At 36.7% G+C, this 18106-nt stretch overlaps 2 protein-coding genes across 2 annotated transcripts; both read right to left on the bottom strand.

The window, feature by feature from the left end:
• Positions 462–4385, bottom strand: LOC109231320 (protein DETOXIFICATION 34). The gene is made up of 7 exons (XM_019396952.1): positions 3883–4385; positions 2921–3546; positions 2771–2827; positions 2093–2331; positions 1884–2002; positions 1071–1157; positions 462–786 (listed from the first exon to the last, which is right to left on the bottom strand). Exons 1-7 carry the CDS (start codon positions 4198–4200, stop codon positions 721–723), a joined length of 1512 nt encoding a protein of 503 aa, XP_019252497.1. The 5' UTR covers positions 4201–4385; the 3' UTR covers positions 462–720.
• LOC109231308 (G-type lectin S-receptor-like serine/threonine-protein kinase SD2-2) lies at positions 5919–9038 on the bottom strand. Its single transcript, XM_019396940.1, has one exon. It carries the CDS (start codon positions 8876–8878, stop codon positions 6281–6283), a length of 2598 nt encoding a protein of 865 aa, XP_019252485.1. The 5' UTR covers positions 8879–9038; the 3' UTR covers positions 5919–6280.

Genomic DNA, 18106 nt, shown 5'->3' with positions numbered 1-18106 from the left:
AAAAAGACAAAAAAAATCACTTATTTTGGACCGGAAGGAGTACTACTATTGATAACGAGGTCGCGTGGGGTCAAAGCAGAAAAAAGAAAGGAGGGAATTTTTGGGTAATCGTACTATTTTCTTGGGTAATTGTAAGTCATTTGCTGATTGTTAGTCTCAAAACAAACGCTTTCACATGTGTAAACTAATACTATCTCCGGCCCAAAATAAGTGTTGTTTAAGGTTTTGACACACCTATTAAAAAAATATTTAATATTCCCTCCGTTTCAATTTATGTGAACATGTTTGATTGGGCACGGAGTTTAAGAAAAAATGAAGACTTTTGAAATTTGTGGTCCTAAACAAGTCAAAAAGGGGCCCAGAGTATTTGTATGGTTATTAAAGCTTCTCAGTAAGGGTAGAATTGTAAGTTTAAGCTAAATTGTTTTCAAATTTAGAAAGGGTACATTCTTTTTGGAACGGACCAAAAAGGAAATAGATTCACATAAACTGAAACGGAGGGAGTAATATTTTAAAAAAAAGTAAGTGAAAAATAGATCTAGCTTTACATTAACATTTTCATCTACTATATACCTAAAGAAAAAAAGAAAGTTAAAATTGGCATTGATGTCTACAAGAATAATTAAAAAATTGCACGGGATTATGTACTATGAATATCTCTTGATGTCAATCTTCTATTCGGCCAATTGGACAATGTTTTCTCTGAATTTGATATGAATTTTACTTAGTGTCCGATTCATCAGAAATGCCACTCCATTTTCTCATTCTCTCTGATGCTTGTGCTACCTGAAATTAGAAGCAACAATTAGAGGCGGAGTCAGAATTTTAAGTTTGTGGGTTTGAAATTCTATTTCGTTTAAGTTATTGGGTATTAAATTAATAATTATCACATATGCAATGAATTTTTTAAGATAAATATACAGTTTGAATTAAAGTTATTGGGTTTGGCCGAACCCGTAACATGTGTTCTAGCTCTGTCCCTCAAGCAAGAATCCCTTTGATATTTGCAATTATCCAATGACCACCTACTTAAATTTTGCAATTAGTATCTTACTGAAGCAAACAATTACCTCGTCGTTCCAATTGGTTTTGTATACGATAATACAAAGAATTACAGTTTGCAGAAAAGTTCCAAAAATCATGCCCATCCATATACCCTACAAAATGAGAAAGAAAATGAAGTGATAATTAGCAACCTTGACATGAAATAACCATCAAATTGACATTCCTTTAGCATACTTTTTTGCTTCAACATTTTTGAAAAATTGGACAAGAAACTACACTATCGTGTCAAGAGGCAAGAAATTTCAAGTTGGCTATGTCCCGTCTATGCTTACTAATTTTTATAGCTTGGAAATAAGGCAATATCAGTAAATTAGATGTTAAAATAAATGATGGCCTCGAAAAGAGGAGGATTGTCCAAGTCTTATAAGGAGACCAGGGAACTCATCCCGGTCCGGTGTGGGATTTATTCCATTCATCACCCTCTGTCACGCCAGATATGGACGTTCTTTATCCGGGCTGGAGCGTGCGCAATCATGTACTGGCTATTTAAAAATTAGGCAGTGCATCCTGAATTTCAGTTTTCCAGTTCAAATTTTTGGGACAAAAATGTCCTGAATTAAAGACTTTTACTTTAAAATTTCAGGACCCGGTCTTTTCGGATGATCAGCCACACTGGGACTGAGACATGGCCCGGACCCCGATGTGGATTCATTCCATTCATCATTAGAGAAATCTAGTATCTAAATCGGCTTCAACAAATTAGACAAACACAAAAAATCAAATAGTAACAGCTGAATAGAGTATGAGAAGACAAGAATCAAGTTCTTCCCCTTTTCAAAAAATAAAAACATAATCAGTTCAAAGATTTGTTTTATTACCTGAACTCCCAACCTTGTTTTATAGCCTAGGAGGAATCCAAGTGGGAGGCCAATAACATAGTAGCAAGCCAAATTAATGTATGCCACTAGTGCTTGCCATCCTCCTCCAACAGCAACACCTTCAATATTATAAGCAAACTAATTTATTCTCTCAACCTCATTCTTTTATTTTGAGACTGTTTTAAATAAGAAGCAACATATTTTAGTACCTGATATAACTGGCTGGACACTATTAAGCAGCATAGTTACAGCAAGAAGATATGCTAACTTAGAAACTGCTTTTTGCATTTTTTCACTGCTTGTGAAAAGCATAGCAAAATGGTCCTTTGTTAATATGATGAGTATCATGCAAAATATCCCAATTATGAGAGATTCAGCCACTGTGACAAAAACTGAATACTTTGCAGCCCTTGGGTGGCCCGATCCAAGCTCATTTGAAACGCGAACACTGAAAAATCAAAGAATATAAAAGTCGTTACACTAATCAGAAGAGTTTAACTTCTGTGCACCGACAATGCACGTATAACTTTTTTGTGTTATCAGGTTAAGATATCCTGCTACAACTAGTAGCTGCCTACACTTATCATAATTTGGTTATCTAAGAACGCCCTTGTTAAAATACATGTGTCAGTGTATATAGGGGCAGCCCGGTGCACTAAGTTCCCGCTGTGTGTGGGGTCCGGGGAAGAGCCGCACCATAAAAGTCTATTGTATGTAGCCTTATCTTGCATTTTTGCAAGAGGCTGTTTTCACGGCTTGAACTCGTGACCTCCTGATCACATGTCAGCAATTTTACTAGTTACGCCAAGACTCCCCACGTGTCAGTGTATATAGGTTAAATCCAATTGTAATAGAGGGTTAAAGCAAAACTTGTTGTAATAAACTACCTTATTGCTGCATTAATTCCAATGAACAACATGCCTTCCCATCCATTAAGGTTCATACTGAAACAATGAAGAAAAGAAAGAATCAAAGTTTGAAACAGAACAAATGTAAACACATTATAAAGAAGGGTGTGCATATTTGCAAGATTATACCAAATAGAAAGAGAACCAACAGCAATGACAGGATCCTCAAGATGACCAGTTAAAACAATAATGGTCATAAAATACCAAATCTCCAAACAAATCATAACTGCTGATGCTACAGAAAGCTTTACAAAAGGCCAAAGATCCTTTAATGCCAACCAAGACAACCCTTTCCAACTATCTTTACACCAACCAACAATATAAATCACCTGAGCCAAAGCAATAGCCCAAGCAGAAACATCATATGCAGCAGCAGCACCAGTAACACCCCATCGAAAAACTCTGACAAAAAGAAAGAGCACACCGATATGCACGATCAATGCCATGAATCCAACCCAAGCAAGAACCGCGACATTGCTTTGTGCTTGCAAGAATTTTTGTGTAGGGAAGTTGATGGCGAGGGAGAACATTTGAGGTATGATTTGAATTGAAAATTTTCCAGCTAACTCTGCTATGTCATGTCTTTGGCCTAGAAGCTTTAATATTGGTGCTGAGAAGATGTAGAGTGGCATTATGCAGAAGCAGGAACCAACAAGGATTATCCATGATCTTTGTAAGTAAACTCCTAGCAATTCTACTTGGCCTGCACCAAATGCTTGTCCACATAATGTCTCAAGTGCACTACCCATACCTAACTGATATATCCATTTAAAACAAAACTTAGATAGCTAAAAATAACAGAAATAATATAAGAACATTTTTTTTCCACATCATGCACATAAACAAATTAAATTCCAAAAGTTACAACCTCTTTGAGATTCTAGATTATTTCAAGATTCTAGACTACTAAGTTTTTTTGTGATCTATAGTAATAATCTCACCAGAGAGGTTGATGAACACCAACAATTTTTTTTATATAATTTTTCGTTTTGTTTAAATATTTTTGATGGGATGATGATGTTGGAATAATTTCCAAGAAACAAGAAAAAAGAACAGAACTTGAGAATGAGGGAGAATGAAAGGAACCTAACCAAGAATCCGAATGAGAAATTAGCTATAACCGATAAAGAAATGGCAACGGCAGAGAGCTCAACATCACCAATATGTCCAACAAATATACTTGTGAAAGAATTAATCCCATAATTACACAAAATATTAAAGGCTATGGGACCTGCAATTGCCCATAATTTCCCTGATTCCATGCAAACTAAGTTTTTCGCGTCCTGAAAGCCATGCACTGGCGGGTAATCCGCCAGCATGGCCGATGGAGCCGAGTGAAGCTCAGTCGGCTCCATTGAGGAGCCGCCATATAGAGGCGTCTCCCCGGCTGAGCCGCCCGGTGTCTCCATTTCCAAGGTCACGAACTTCTTGGTCGGCGAGAGAGCAGAGGTTGAGCCGTTGTTGCTTCCCTCTACTCTCTTTTGACCATTTTCTTTATCCCCCTCAATCTTTACGCTCTTTGTAAACACTTTTTCTTTTATTCTGGGAAAATTTTGTCACTAAGTTGACGAAAACATTCTCCTTTTCTCTAGCTTGAATGCTTGAGTATATGGTCTTTCTCGATTCAATTTTGTTATATTCATGAGCTACAAAAGAGGAAACTATTGACAAGTGGTCAGTTGTCATGAATAAAGTCAGTCATGTAATTCAAACTTGGGAAGCTAAAGTGTGGCTATTATTGGGGTAGGTAAATATTTTAACTCATTTTTCACTTCTACTTCTTTTGAGATATTTACCAAATAAATAAATTTTATTTAAATCTCCCATTAAATTAGTTAGAGAGTATATTCTTCAGAGTCGTTTGGTTTCCCATATTATCAAAAATAATCTCACTATAAAATTCTATATAAGTTATACGGAAAAGGGCCAAAAATGTCCTTCAGCTATTTGAAACAGCTCAAAAATACCCTCCGTTATTTTGGTGCCAAAAATATCCCTGCCGTCTATGTTTTGGACCACAAATACCCCTTAACCCGTTAGTCTTGCCATCGAAGCTGACATGGCAGTCCAACTGGGTCAGATTTGCTTACATGGCCATCCACCTAAGCAATCCAGCACTTCGTCTTCAACCTCTAGCGGGTTCTTTCGACCCGGTTTCAAACCCATTTATAGACCCAATTCATTTTCACAATTCCAAATACCAAACAAATGTGAAAATGAATCGGGTCTATAAATGAGTTTGAAATCGGGTCAAAAGAACCCGCTAGAGGTCGAAGACGAAGTGCTGGATTGCTTAGGTGGATGGCCATGTAAGCAAATCTGACCCAGTTGGACTGCCATGTCAGCTTCAATGGCAAGCCTAACAGTTTAAGGGGCATTTGTGGTCCAAAACATAGATGGAAGGGTATTTTTGGTACCAAAAACAAACTGAGGATATTTTTGAGTTATTTCAAATAGTTAAAGGACATTTTTGGCCATTTTCCATATGTTGGAGTATTTGGTTGGTCGTACAAGAAAAAGTAATTGTTGTATAACTTAATACAATGTTTGATTGGCTCTTATTGAATTCCAATACTCGCAATGTGTTAACAATTATAAATATGTAGATAAGAGTAACTAAAGATTAAAAATAAAACTCTTAAAATAAGCAGTCCCCTCTTAAAACAGTTCCTACATTATAGTCCCAGCAGTGACTGGCCCTCTAGCCAGTGACTAGCCCAGCTATGGAGCTAGGTCTACACCGACACGTCGACAGTGGCGTAGCCACATGCACCCAAGGGATGTCAACCGACACCCCTTCGTCGGAAAACTATACTGTGTACCTGGGTAATTTTAAAAAAAATATGTATATATACTATATATTGACACCCCTTGACTTCTTGGTGAGTTTATTTCTGTATAATTTTGACTCCCCTTAATGGAAATCCTGGCTCCGCCACTGCACGTCGAGACTTTCGTTCGAAATGAGATACCGGCTTTCATAAGAGGGAAAGATCACTCTGTTGTGCAGCAGAGAAGTATTCGTCTTACTAGAAATTTTCATAAGAGAAGAATCGTAGCGTAGGTTGACATAAACAATCCGTTAAAATAGTCTAATAAGAAAGAAAGCATCTGTTCACGTTAATAGTTGCAATAAGTTTTCTTTTTTTAAATCGAGATTGAGTTTTCACCCTCTCCTAAAACTCTCTGATCCAAACATACAAGAAATGCAAAGTGATATGCCTGTTTTATTTTGCTTTTGTTCTTTACACTTGACAAAAGTGGAAAAAGCTAAGTTTCCATGCAAATAGATTCTCTACATTCATGAATACATTTTACAAAATCCCATGATGAGCATTTTGCTACTAATTCTCAGTATGGGATTTTGGGAAAACAAAAAAGAAGCTCTACATTCAGTGAAGCTGGGGAAAATCAAACTTCCATAGGAGAATTGCTCTTTGCAACTTTACCTCCTCCAACAGTTAGACAATGACTAGTTGAGAAACAGACCTAAACTGAAGCTTGAGATTCCCTGGATACTATTGAGGGTAGGGGATTATAACCTGAGCTGAAACCACCACTATGCGATGTCCCTCGTGATGTCCCGTTATCAGAACCAACTCCTACTCCACGAAATGATTCGCCCGATACTAATGCTTGGAGCAGCTTTGGAGGTGAAGGCATTGTTACCTCCACTACTCCTTCCAACATTTTCACCACCATTCCCATGGAAGGCCTCATTGATTCATCATCCTGAATGCACCAAATCGCTACCAATCCCACACGTTCTGCCTCCGTGACATCGTACATTCCACATAGCCTTTCATCTATGACAGCTGCAACGTTTCCTTCGACTATCTGGCGTGCTGCCCAAGGCGGGAAAAACCACTTCTCCTCTGTTCCACCCTCTTCACCTCTTGCTGAAGGTGGTGCCTCTACATTGCGTCGACCACCTATCAGTTCCAATAATGTCATTCCATAGCTATATACATCGGCCTTAGTTGTGATCGCCAAACCAGAGATCCACTCAGGTGCAACATAGCCCCAAGTACCCCTCATGGTTGCCAACACTCTACTAAAGTCCCTACCAAGAAGCTTTGCAAGCCCAAAATCCGAAACCTTTGCTGAGAAATGTTCATCTAGCAGAATATTCTCTGGTTTAATGTCACAGTGTATTATACAACTACGACACTCTTCGTGTAAATAAGCAATACCTTTTGCTGTCCCAACAGCAACTCGAAATCTAATTTCCCAACTTAGATTCTGACCATCTCGCCTTAAATATGCGCTAAGAGAACCCTTTGGCATGTATTCATAAACCAGAAGCCTGTGAGAATTCTCAGAGCAAAATCCCCTCAATCTCACTAAATTAACATGCTGAATGTTACCTATTGTGCATACCTCAGCTCGAAATTCTTTTTCACCACCACCAGGTCTTTCAAGTCTCTTCACAGCCACGAGTGAAGAATCCGACAGTTCCCCTAAGAATACAGTTCCAAAACCACCATGCCCAAGTTTCTCCGAAAATCCCTTTGTTGCAGCATTAAGCTCTTTGTATGAAAACACATTCAAATTCATTATTGGAAATACATCTTCCTCTTCTTTATTCTTCTTCATTATTCTTCTCCTCCTCTTCAATACCAAGAAAGTCCCAATTCCTACTGACAGAATTACCACAAATCCACATATCATTTCGATCAAAAGTAACCTGCCTTGAATCAGCTTCTTTTGAGTATTCCCTCCTCCCTGAACTCTCACATATAGCTTATCCTCCATAGTTCCATCAGAAGTAAGATTTCTGAGATTGAGCAATGACCCATATAAATTCTTGCATAACTTAGTCCTCTCATTGTGATACAAACCAATACAAGAACAATTACCTAAACATTCTTTGTCACATTCACTTCTAGTTCCAGTAATCGAAACTACCCTAGCTCCATCATAACTAACCATTCCAACCTCCTCAAATCCATCTTTCTTACTACAGACTTCATCACTTTCGCGACGACAGCCACCTGAAAAATCCCCTGCATCCCATGAATCATTATCCAAAGGGTTGAAACCTGGCAAACACTTACATGGATTCAGTGACTTACTATTACAGAACCCCAAATTCCCACACAAACCATAAGTTTTACACAGATTCTCTGGCTGTGACCAGAACATGTTCCAACTTTGTGCCTGTGGGAACCAAGTGAACTGTTTTATCTGTCCAGTAAAATCTACAATGAACCTAGTTAAAGGAGGTGGCATTCCATTTTCTAATGACACCTCAGAGTATCCAAATGATGCCATAGGAGTAAAAGGAGCTTTAAAATTGAATCTATAAATGTAAGGAACAGTCATTTCTGGTACCCCAACAAATGCATTTTCACTCCAATTTCCAGTTGACCAATATGGATAAGTACCATTATAAACAAGAACTATCTCACCATAACTTGATGGTTGAAGCCTTAGGGAGTACCTTCCTTGTGATGGATCAGTGGAACTTTTCCAAGATGTAAGCCATTTTGTAGCAGTTAAATTCATACCAGGAAGCCAAGTATCTGTAGGAAAATCAAAACTTTGCCATACCAAATTACCTTCACTAGAAACCAGAACCAAATTTCCTTGGTCCAAAAGCTTTACATCTTTAGCTTTCTCCAAGTTACTTGTTTCCCAAACAATGGTTCTTGAATCTTCCTTAAGAACTAATTTTCCATCCTCAGTAATCTCCATAGTTGCCAAAGATGGATTCTTGATTGGTCTTTCACGGTTAGCAACCCAAACATAAGTGGGAGTGGGAACTGAAGCAAACCAAATACCCAAATACCATCTGTTTTCATCATTGGTTTTGAAAAAACCAAGTTCAAATGTATTGTTCTCGCTCAAGATAGTGATGTTTCCACTTAGTACAACTCGAGATTTGTTCAAAGATTCCAACTTTCTGTTCCCTTTCAAAGATCCCAACTTTCTTCCAGTTGGAAAAAACTCTTCAGTGGATTTAGCAACATGGGTCATGTTTACATTATGGTTTCTTGATTTTGCTATTTCTGAACTAGCATTTGGAATAGAACTGACCCCAAATGCCATTGAAATAAGTAAACTGAGAACTATCTGTGGTATCATTTTTGATGATTTTACAACTTTGTTTTAGCTGAAGAAGAGATTGTGGTGCTTAAGAAACATTGAATAGTTCAGAGAATTTTTGTAGTACTACTGCTTTTGAGAAATTCAGTGTAGACTGCAGAGTAGAGAAAATAGGTACAAGAGGAAAATGAAAGTTTGTCTGAACATCTGTTAAAAGCTGCCACACACGGACTAGATATAAAGGGTACAAATTAGATTTACTGTTTTAACCTTATAGACTTGTTCCTGTTAGGAATTTTGTTTCTTGTACATCGGTGGGATTATTGAGTTTGGTTGAGGGTATGCTTGTCTTTTAGTAGGAGTTTGAGTTAGAAAGTCTACCGTGGAAAGAGATATGGTGGCAGACATAAGATTTTCAAGTCCACTCACGAGTTCGTCTGTTTTCAACGTTAAGGAATAAATTAAATAAATAGAAAAAGATTTTTTTTCTTTATCTCATTATTCGTTTAGATTTTCGAATATTTCTCCAAAACTCTAATTTCAACTTGTTTATTGAATGACGGCAGAATAGCCTGGTAAGCATTTGTACTTGTTTGTGTTTGTCGTCCCGGTTCCTGTACTCAACGAAGTTTCATCCGGGCACTTATAGTTATTCAAAGTCAGTGTTTTAAACCCCTCTCGTCTCGCGTGTTCTTCAAATCCCTGACATGGATGACACATCAGTGTCCACGTTAGATTTTTTGTAACACATCATTATTAATTTATTTTTATATTATTTTTATATTTTTAATTTTTCTTTCTCTTTCCACCTTCCCCTCCACCACTTTCTTCCTCCCTCATATCTTTATTCTCCCCCATTCCCTGCACCTTTACCAAAACCTTCGAAACAACACACAAGTAACAATTTTATAATACATATAATTAAGATCTCATTTATTCTGCAATTAACCACAGATCTTAAAAATCGTGTAACCATCAACACCTACGGTCAGTCTCTGATCAATCTTCACCGAGAAAGCTTCTTCACAGCCTACACTTCACCGTAGCACCACCAATCAACCAACAAAAAGAACTTGCTATCAAAAACCAACCAAACGACCATCATCACCAAACATACCCTCAACCAAACTCAAACTCCTACTAAAAGACAAACATACCCTCCACTATTTCTAACTCAAACCAAACGACCATCATCACCCAAAACTTTTTAAAATTTTGCTACCAGAAAATTTAACGGAAACAAGTATCGCCAGCAATCTTCTTCCACTATTTCTATTTTTTTCTTTGCAAAGGATCATCTTCAAAAGTTGGGAATAAGAATGTGGAAAAGAAATTTCTCCAAATATTACTGCCAATTTGGCGGTGTTTCAGATCTGTGGTGGTGAGGAATGTTACTAGTGGATAAAGAGGTGCTGGAGGAGGGCTATGTAGTAGTGTGTTTTGGTATAAAATGGAGGAAGGGAAGAAGCAAGAAGGAAGAAGGAGAGAGAAAAATGGGTGGAAGGAGCAGAACGCAGAGGAGGATGACCTTTCTTTCTTTTTTAATTTATGTTGTTGTATTTTCTTTTTCTTTTTTCTTTTTTAATCATTTTTGGTTTAAATCCTTATATTCACGCTCCTTATACGCGTGAAATACACGTACTTTGTCCAGTTCAGCTATTAAGTTGCCACGTATACTTGGTCAACGGTCAGAGTGGTTTAAAACACTGATTTTGAATAACTATAAGTGTCTGGACGAAACTTTATTATGTATAGGGACCGGGATGATAAACACGTACAAGTATAAGTGTCTACCAGGCTATTCTGCCTTGAATGACACCTCTTTTATAATACCATGTAGCTCCCATTTGACCATAATATTTGGAAACCTTTTTTCAAATTTTGTTTTCAGATATTTGTTTGTTTAAAGATTTTAATCATTTTTTGGCAGATTTTGGTAATAAAATTTTCTAATCTCAAAAACAGTTTTAAAGTAGTTTTTGAAGTTTTCTACACAAAACTTCAATTTCTTTTCACCTAAATTGTATGTCCAAACACAATTTTAACTTTCAAAAACCATTTTCTATCTCATCTTAAAACTCATTTATTTCAAGTTTCAATTAAATCTATGTCCAAACGCTAGCGTAGTTTTCTCTTCAAGTTCAAAAATGTTTTCAACAACTTATTTCAAAAACATTTTCACAAATTGTTATCTTAACATACTATCAGTGATGTAAATAGAATTCTGCACAAATGGTATGAGTCTAATATCACAACTGAGTGTATTCCTTGATTGATATTTATTTTAAATATTTTTAAGCTCTTCAGTCTATTGTATATATACAGATGATTTTTTTTTTTTTTTTTGTAAAAAATATCATTTTAGTGAATTTATCAAAACGGCATTGAAAAACACCCCTTTAAAGGAGCTACTGCATACAATTTATCCTAAAGAAACTTGTTACTTAAAACTTTCCCCAGTAACTGAAACTACTTAACGAAGGTTAAATCTATTCAGGATATTCAAAATTTATACAATTATTTTGATTTATACTCTAATTTCAATTAACAAGTATTATTATGTGCTTTAGATATCAGCTCATGTATAAATTTGATATCAAATTTATACTCTTTATCCACATTGTAATAAAGCATAAAGGGTCCAGGACAAAGAGAGGTTGAATGAGAGGACCCCCTGAAACAAAGACTTTGTGTGTCAAAGAATAAATGTGTTAGTTAGAAATTGATGAATGATAGTTACTTGTTTAGACATTTTAAGCCCATCAAGTTGTGTTTAGTTGTTGACAAAATAGGTCTTGCATCTCTGGGCAGTTCTTTTAGTTCAGAGGTCTATTCATATACATATAACATTCATTTATTTTTCTACTTCTTTGGATGGAAAACAACAACAACAAATCCAATAAAATCTCATAAGTAAGGTCTGGAAAACATTCGATTGTACGGAAGTGGAAAAAAAGGTCAAAGGATGCTATTAGTGGTAGCTAAATTTCTAATTATACATGTCTTTTAATTTGAAGGGGAACCTTGGAGCAACAGTAAAGTTATTTTCATGAGATCAGGGATTGATTAATAGCCCACTTAATGGGGCACGTGAACCCACGGTCTCACCATCAAACTAGGTATTTTATGTACATATTTTCTAGGGGTATTATCACTTTTAGCCCGCGCCAGAAACTATTTACATTCGATAGCCGAAAAAGTATATAATTTTGTATATAACATACAAAATGGTCATTTTGAGAGTGGCTATACAGTGTCATTTTTCTATTTTCTGGAATTGATCTAATATTATCTTTTGGTACCCATACTCCAACAGGATTAAATGGTGCGCTTGGTAGAATGCTGAGTTATTTACATTCTTTTTTCTCCTCTGTAGATCATCCTCTACTTGTGATTTATAGGTCATGGGATTTGAGTCATGGAAGTAGCCACTGATACTTGGATTAGGATAGATTGTCTACATCACACCTTTTAGGATACGATATTTTCCTAAACCCTACGTAAATACGAGATGCTTTATGCTCCGCCATACCTTTTAATTTGAGATGCAAAGAGAAATGTTTTGAGAACATTTTCATATAGTATAAAAGATAAGAAAAATTTAATGGAAACTAAAATATAAAAGAGTAGTTGGCCATGCGTTGTCATAGAAAACTTGTGTGTTTAGTAAAAAGCAACAATTAGGTATTGGCGAAGTTGGTGAAACCTTTGACCACTATGCTTCTGGAGGATATATTTTAACACTTCCAATTTCTTCTAGATGCAATAATGATGTTTATATTTAATAAAATCAGTTTCCCTAGACTCAGCTTTCAATAGTATTAAAATAGGGTTGACAAATATGTTGGGTTTTTAAGCTATTAATGCTTAAAATAGGGAGAATGGGAAATGGAGGGAAAAATGAAATATTTGAGTAATATTTGAGTTTCCCTCCTTGATTGTCCCATATGGGAAGAGAAAAAGGTTTTTGATGGTATATAAGCAATTGCTCTTCTTCTAGCTCATAAAGAGTTGAAAAGAAGGCAAGCCTCGCGCCGTCGCCGTCGTCGTCGTCGTCGCTCGGCTCGGCTTCGGCTTCGGTCAAATGATTGATTGATTAATTTTTAGACCAAATTTATTTGTTAATAGTAAATATTGACAGAAATGTTATTAAATAATTTGGTTTAATAATAAAATATTAATATTAAATCCAATTCAGTTATCCAATTCTGTTTTTGTAACAGAAAATTAACTACCCTTCAATTTTCCCTCTTTATTGTTGAGTAAATAGCCATTTATGTTATGACATTTATTCTTTGGCCGTTTTGCAAAAACAAACATTCTGAAGAGTTGCACCTCTTCAGATTTCAGCCCAACTTTGGCTATAAATACAAGTCCATTCTCTCAGATTTTCCATACGAATTTTCTGAGTTCTTCTCCTTTCTTCTGCATATTTTAACTTCAAAGAAAGCAACGGTAAGTGTGATTTGCTACCGAACTTTGTGTTCGCTGAAACACTAGGGTTTGAAGTACCACTACACCAGTGTGTAATTCGTTCTATCCTGGGAGGAAATAATCCATAACCTTGGGTACTAGGAGGGGATTAAATTCCTTATGGAAACACTGTGAATTCAATGGGCTCAAATTGTTTTTTTTTTTAATTTCATTTACATTTCTGTTTATGTTATTTTATTTTCTCCAGAATTGTTTTACAAATACAGATTACTAACAAGCTTAAGGAATTTAATATATTTTCTGTATTTGTGTTATACTCACTGTTTGGAGAGTAAAACCTTTGTGGTTTGTACTTTATTTGAGATTAAAATCTACGTGATTTTAACGTTTGTGTCATTCTTTTACAGAAATGACAAATGACAATGGAAACCAAGCTGTTCCGATGGTAACTGCCAATGCCTCAACGAGCCGAACAACATTGGCACCGGCGGAGAAACCCGAAAAATTTTTCGTGATTGATTTCAAGCGCTGGCAGCAAAAGATGTTCTTCTACTTGACTACTCTAAGTCTCCAGAAGTTCATCAAAGAAGATGTTCCTGTGATGTCCGATGAAACTCCAGAGACTGAATGCTTTCTCGTGATTGAGGCGTGGAAGCATTCAGATTTTTTGTGCAAGAATTATATTCTAAGCGGGCTGGAGGATGCTTTGCATAACGTCTACAGTGGCGTGGAAACGTCAAAAGAACTGTGGATTACGCTTGAAAAGAAATACAAAACTGAAGATGTCGGGTTGAAGAAGTTCGTTGCTGCAAAATTTTTGGACTACAAAATGGTAGATAGCAAGTCTGTATTACCCAAGTCCAGGAATTACAAGTGATTATTCACGATCTCCTTGCTGAAGGTATAAGTAGAATTAATACTAGTGTTGGTAGTATTAATTTTATATGTTTACTAACAGAATTTTCATTGAAGGTCTTGTCATCAATGAAGCATTCCAAGTAGCAGCGATGATTGAGAAGTTGCCTCCGTTGTGAAAGGACTTCAAAAATTATTTGAAACACGAACGCAAGGAGATGTCCCTTTGAAGATCTCATTGTTCGGTTGAGAATCGAAGAGGACAATAAAGCTGCTGACAAGGGAGGCCGTGGAAACTCAACAATAATGGGAGCAAATATTGTTGAAGAGAACAAAAAGAGGAAGAAGGCTTCTGGACCGAAATACAACCCAAGCAAGAAACGGTTCAGTGGAAATTGCTACAACTGTGGAAAAGCCGAACACAAATCTACGGAGTGTCGTGCTCCGAAGAAAGACAAGAAGAAGGGTCAAGCAAACATGGTTGAAAAGAATGATGATGTTGATGACTTGTGTGCCATGCTTTCTGAATGCAACTTGGTGGGCAATCCTAAAGAGTGGTAGATTGATTCTGGAGCCACTCGCCATGTTTGTGCTATTAGAGAAGCTTTTGCTACTTATGCTCTTGTTGGACCCGATGAGACACTTTCTATGGGAAATGTTGCAAAGGCCAAGATTGAAGGATGTGGGAAGATATTTCTCAAAATGACTTCCGGCAAAGTGGTGACTTTGAACAACGTCCTTCATGTTCCCGAGATTAGGAAGAATTTAGTCTCTGCTGGACTTCTTGTTAAGAATGGTTTTAAGTGTGTATTTGTATCCGATAAGGTTGTAATAAGTAAGAACGAGATGTTTGTAGGAAAAGGTTACCTCACCGAGGGCCTTTTCAAGCTGAATGTAATGGTTGTTGAAAATAATAATAAAATTTCAGCTTCGTCTTACTTACTTGAGTCAAATGAATTATGGCATATACGTTTGGGTCATGTCAATTATAAAACCTTGTGGAAAATGGTTAACTTGGAAGTATTGCCTAAGTTTGAATGCGATAAATCAAAATGTCAAATATGTGTGGAATCTAAGTATGTTAAACATCCTTATAAGTCAGTTGAAAGGAATTCAGATCCTTTAGACTTAATTCTTACAGATATTTGCGATACGAAGTCAATACCATCTCGTGGTGGAAAGAAGTATTTCATAACTTTTATTGACGATAGTACACGATATTGCTATGTTTACTTACTTAATAGTAAAGATGAAGCAATAAACGCATTCAAGCAATACAAAAATGAAGTTGAAATGCAACTTAACAAGAAAATCAAAATGATAAGAAGTGATAGGGGTGGTGAATATGAATCTCCTTTTGAACAAATATATTTAGAATATGGAATTATTCATCAAACAACGGCCCCTTACACGCCCCAATCCAATGGGATTGCAGAAAGAAAGAATCGTTCATTAAAGGAGATGATGAACGCACTATTGATAAGTTCTGGTTTGCCACAGAACTTGTGGGAGAAGTCGTTCTTACGGCTAACCGAATACTAAATCGAGTACCCCATAGCAAAACACATCCATTCCTTATGAAAAATAGAAAGGAAGGAAGCCCAACTTGAATTATTTTAAAGTGTGGGGGTGTTTGGCAAAAGTGCAAGTCCCTAAACCCAAAAGGGTAAAAATAGGACCGAAAACTGTTTATTGTGTTTTCATAGGATATGCGACCAATAGTAAAGCATATCGATTTCTAGTTCATAAATCATAAGATTCGGACATTCTTAATAATACGGTTATAGAATCAGATAATGCTGAGTTCTTTGAAAATATATAAAAAGGAATGTGAGTCGATTGGTGAAGGGTCTAAACGACCTCGGGAAGAAACAAAAGAAAGTACATTTAATCAGGAGGATCCAAGACGTAGTAAACGTCAAAGAACGTCTACTTCATTTGGACCAGATTTTGTGACTTTCTTATTGGAGAATGAGCCTCAAACATTTAAAGAAGCTATGTCTTCTTCGGAATATTATTTTGGAAAGAGGCAGTCAATAGTGAAATGGAATTCATATTGAACAACCATACATGGAAATTGGTTGATCTTTCTCTTGGAAATAAACCGTTGGGTTCTAAATGGATCTTTAAGAGAAAAATGAAAGATGATGGCACTATTGACAAATATAAGGCAAGACTTGTGGTCAAAGGGTATAGACAAAGAGAAGGTCTTGACTATTTTGATACATACTCTCTAGTTACAAGAATTACGTCCATACGAATGTTAGTAGCGTTAGCTGCAGTTTATGGTCTTGAAATTCATCAAATGGATGTTAAGACGGTTTGAAGGAAGCAATCTACATGGAACAACCTGAAGGGTTTGTGGTTCCAGGTAAAGAAAAGAAGGTATGTAGACTTGTTAAGTCCCTTTTACAGACTAAAACAAGCACCCAAACAATGGCATGCAAAATTTGACCAAATAATATTGTCAAATGGTTTTAAAATAAATGAATGTGATAAATGTGTGTACATTAAAAATGTTCCTAATCACATAGTCATTGTTTGCTTATATGTGGATGATATGCTGATAATGAGTAATAACATTGCCAACATAAATGCGACTAAGCGGATGCTAACTGGCAAGTTTGATATGAAAGACTTGGGAGTTGCTGATTTAATTATAGGAATTAAGATCCATAAGACTTCTCAAGGTCTGGCACTGTCACAATTTCATTATATTAAGACAGTACTCGAAAAATTCAAGCACTTGGGCTTTAAAGTTGCTAAGACTCCAATTGACGTGAATTTTGCATTAGCAAAGAACAAAGGACAAAGCATATCACAATTGGATTATGCTCGTGTGTTGGGATGCTTAATGTACATCATGAATTGTACACGACCAGATATAGCTTGTGCTATAAGTAAATTGAGTCGATACACGAGCAACCCAGGTCAATCTTATTGGATAGCAATGAAACGAGCTTTGGGATATTTAGAACATACCCAGGGCTTTGCCTTGCACTACAGTAAATATCCTGCGGTGATTGAGGGATACTGTGATGCAAATTGGATCACCGGTTCAGTTGATTCGAAGTCCACAAGTGGATATGTATTCACTATTGGTGGAGGAGCGGTATCTTGGAAGTCGTCCAAACAAACTTGTATTGCCCGCTCTACAATGGAGGCTGAGTTCATAGCCTTAGATAAAGCCGGTGAAGAAGCTGAATGGCTCCGGAATTTCTTGGAAGACATTCCATTTTGGCCCAAACCGTTGGCACCAATATGCATACATTGTGATAGTCAAGCGGCAATTGGAAGGGCTGGGAGCGTTATGTATAACGGTAAATCCCGTCATATACGACGAAGACATAAAACTGTTAGGCAATTACTCTTTAGAGGAATTATCACGATTGACTATGTAAAGTCAAGTGATAATGTGTCGGATCCACTTACAAAAGGCATAACTAGAGAGGTAGTTGAGAAATCATCAAGGGGAATGGGACTATGGCCGAGAACAAGTCATAGTGGCGGTAACTCTACCTAGAAGACTGGAGATCCCAAGATCTAGGTTCAAGGAGATCAAACAAAGTCATTAATGTCGGTTCAACATTGTCAACTAAACTTTTGGTCCATTCTCGTGATGAGACAATGTTCAGTACCAAGGATAAAGCATTAAGGTTTTTTAATGATTTCTAAATTTGATACGGGGTATATCAAATAGTGTATCCACGGGATGACATGTTTAGGAATCACCTATGTAAGTGTGAAGTATTAGCCGCTTCAAGGAGAACTTTGTAATGCCAGTTCCCTACGCACTTATGAAACCAGGCGGTGTTCATGGCTGAAACGAACACAACAATGAGAACCAAATACGGTTAAGGGTTGGTTGTGTGACTTATAGTTGTCTAGGTATACACCAAAGTTCGACGGTTCAAAGATATCAAATCTACCGATTGATCGAGTATATCCGACATAAGTTCACTACGAAAAGTTCAAAGG

This window comes from Nicotiana attenuata, chromosome 1 (genome assembly GCF_001879085.1).
Source record: "Nicotiana attenuata strain UT chromosome 1, NIATTr2, whole genome shotgun sequence".
Taxonomy (NCBI): Eukaryota; Viridiplantae; Streptophyta; class Magnoliopsida; order Solanales; family Solanaceae; genus Nicotiana; species Nicotiana attenuata.
This window is presented reverse-complemented; position numbering and strand designations above follow the sequence as displayed.

What these genes read in the sequence shown, in the direction of transcription:
- LOC109231308 (XM_019396940.1), bottom strand. Translation starts at nt 8,878, where the DNA reads ATGATACCACAGATAGTTCTCAGTTTACTTATTTCAATGGCATTTGGG.
- LOC109231320 (XM_019396952.1), bottom strand. Translation starts at nt 4,200, where the DNA reads ATGGAGACACCGGGCGGCTCAGCCGGGGAGACGCCTCTATATGGCGGC. An exon ending in GTTGGTTCTCTTTCTATTTG is followed by an intron (nt 2,828 to 2,920) that starts GTATAATCTTGC and finishes TCATTGTTTCAG; the next exon opens with TATGAACCTTAATGGATGGG. An exon ending in TGTCCAGCCAGTTATATCAG is followed by an intron (nt 2,003 to 2,092) that starts GTACTAAAATAT and finishes ATAATATTGAAG; the next exon opens with GTGTTGCTGTTGGAGGAGGA.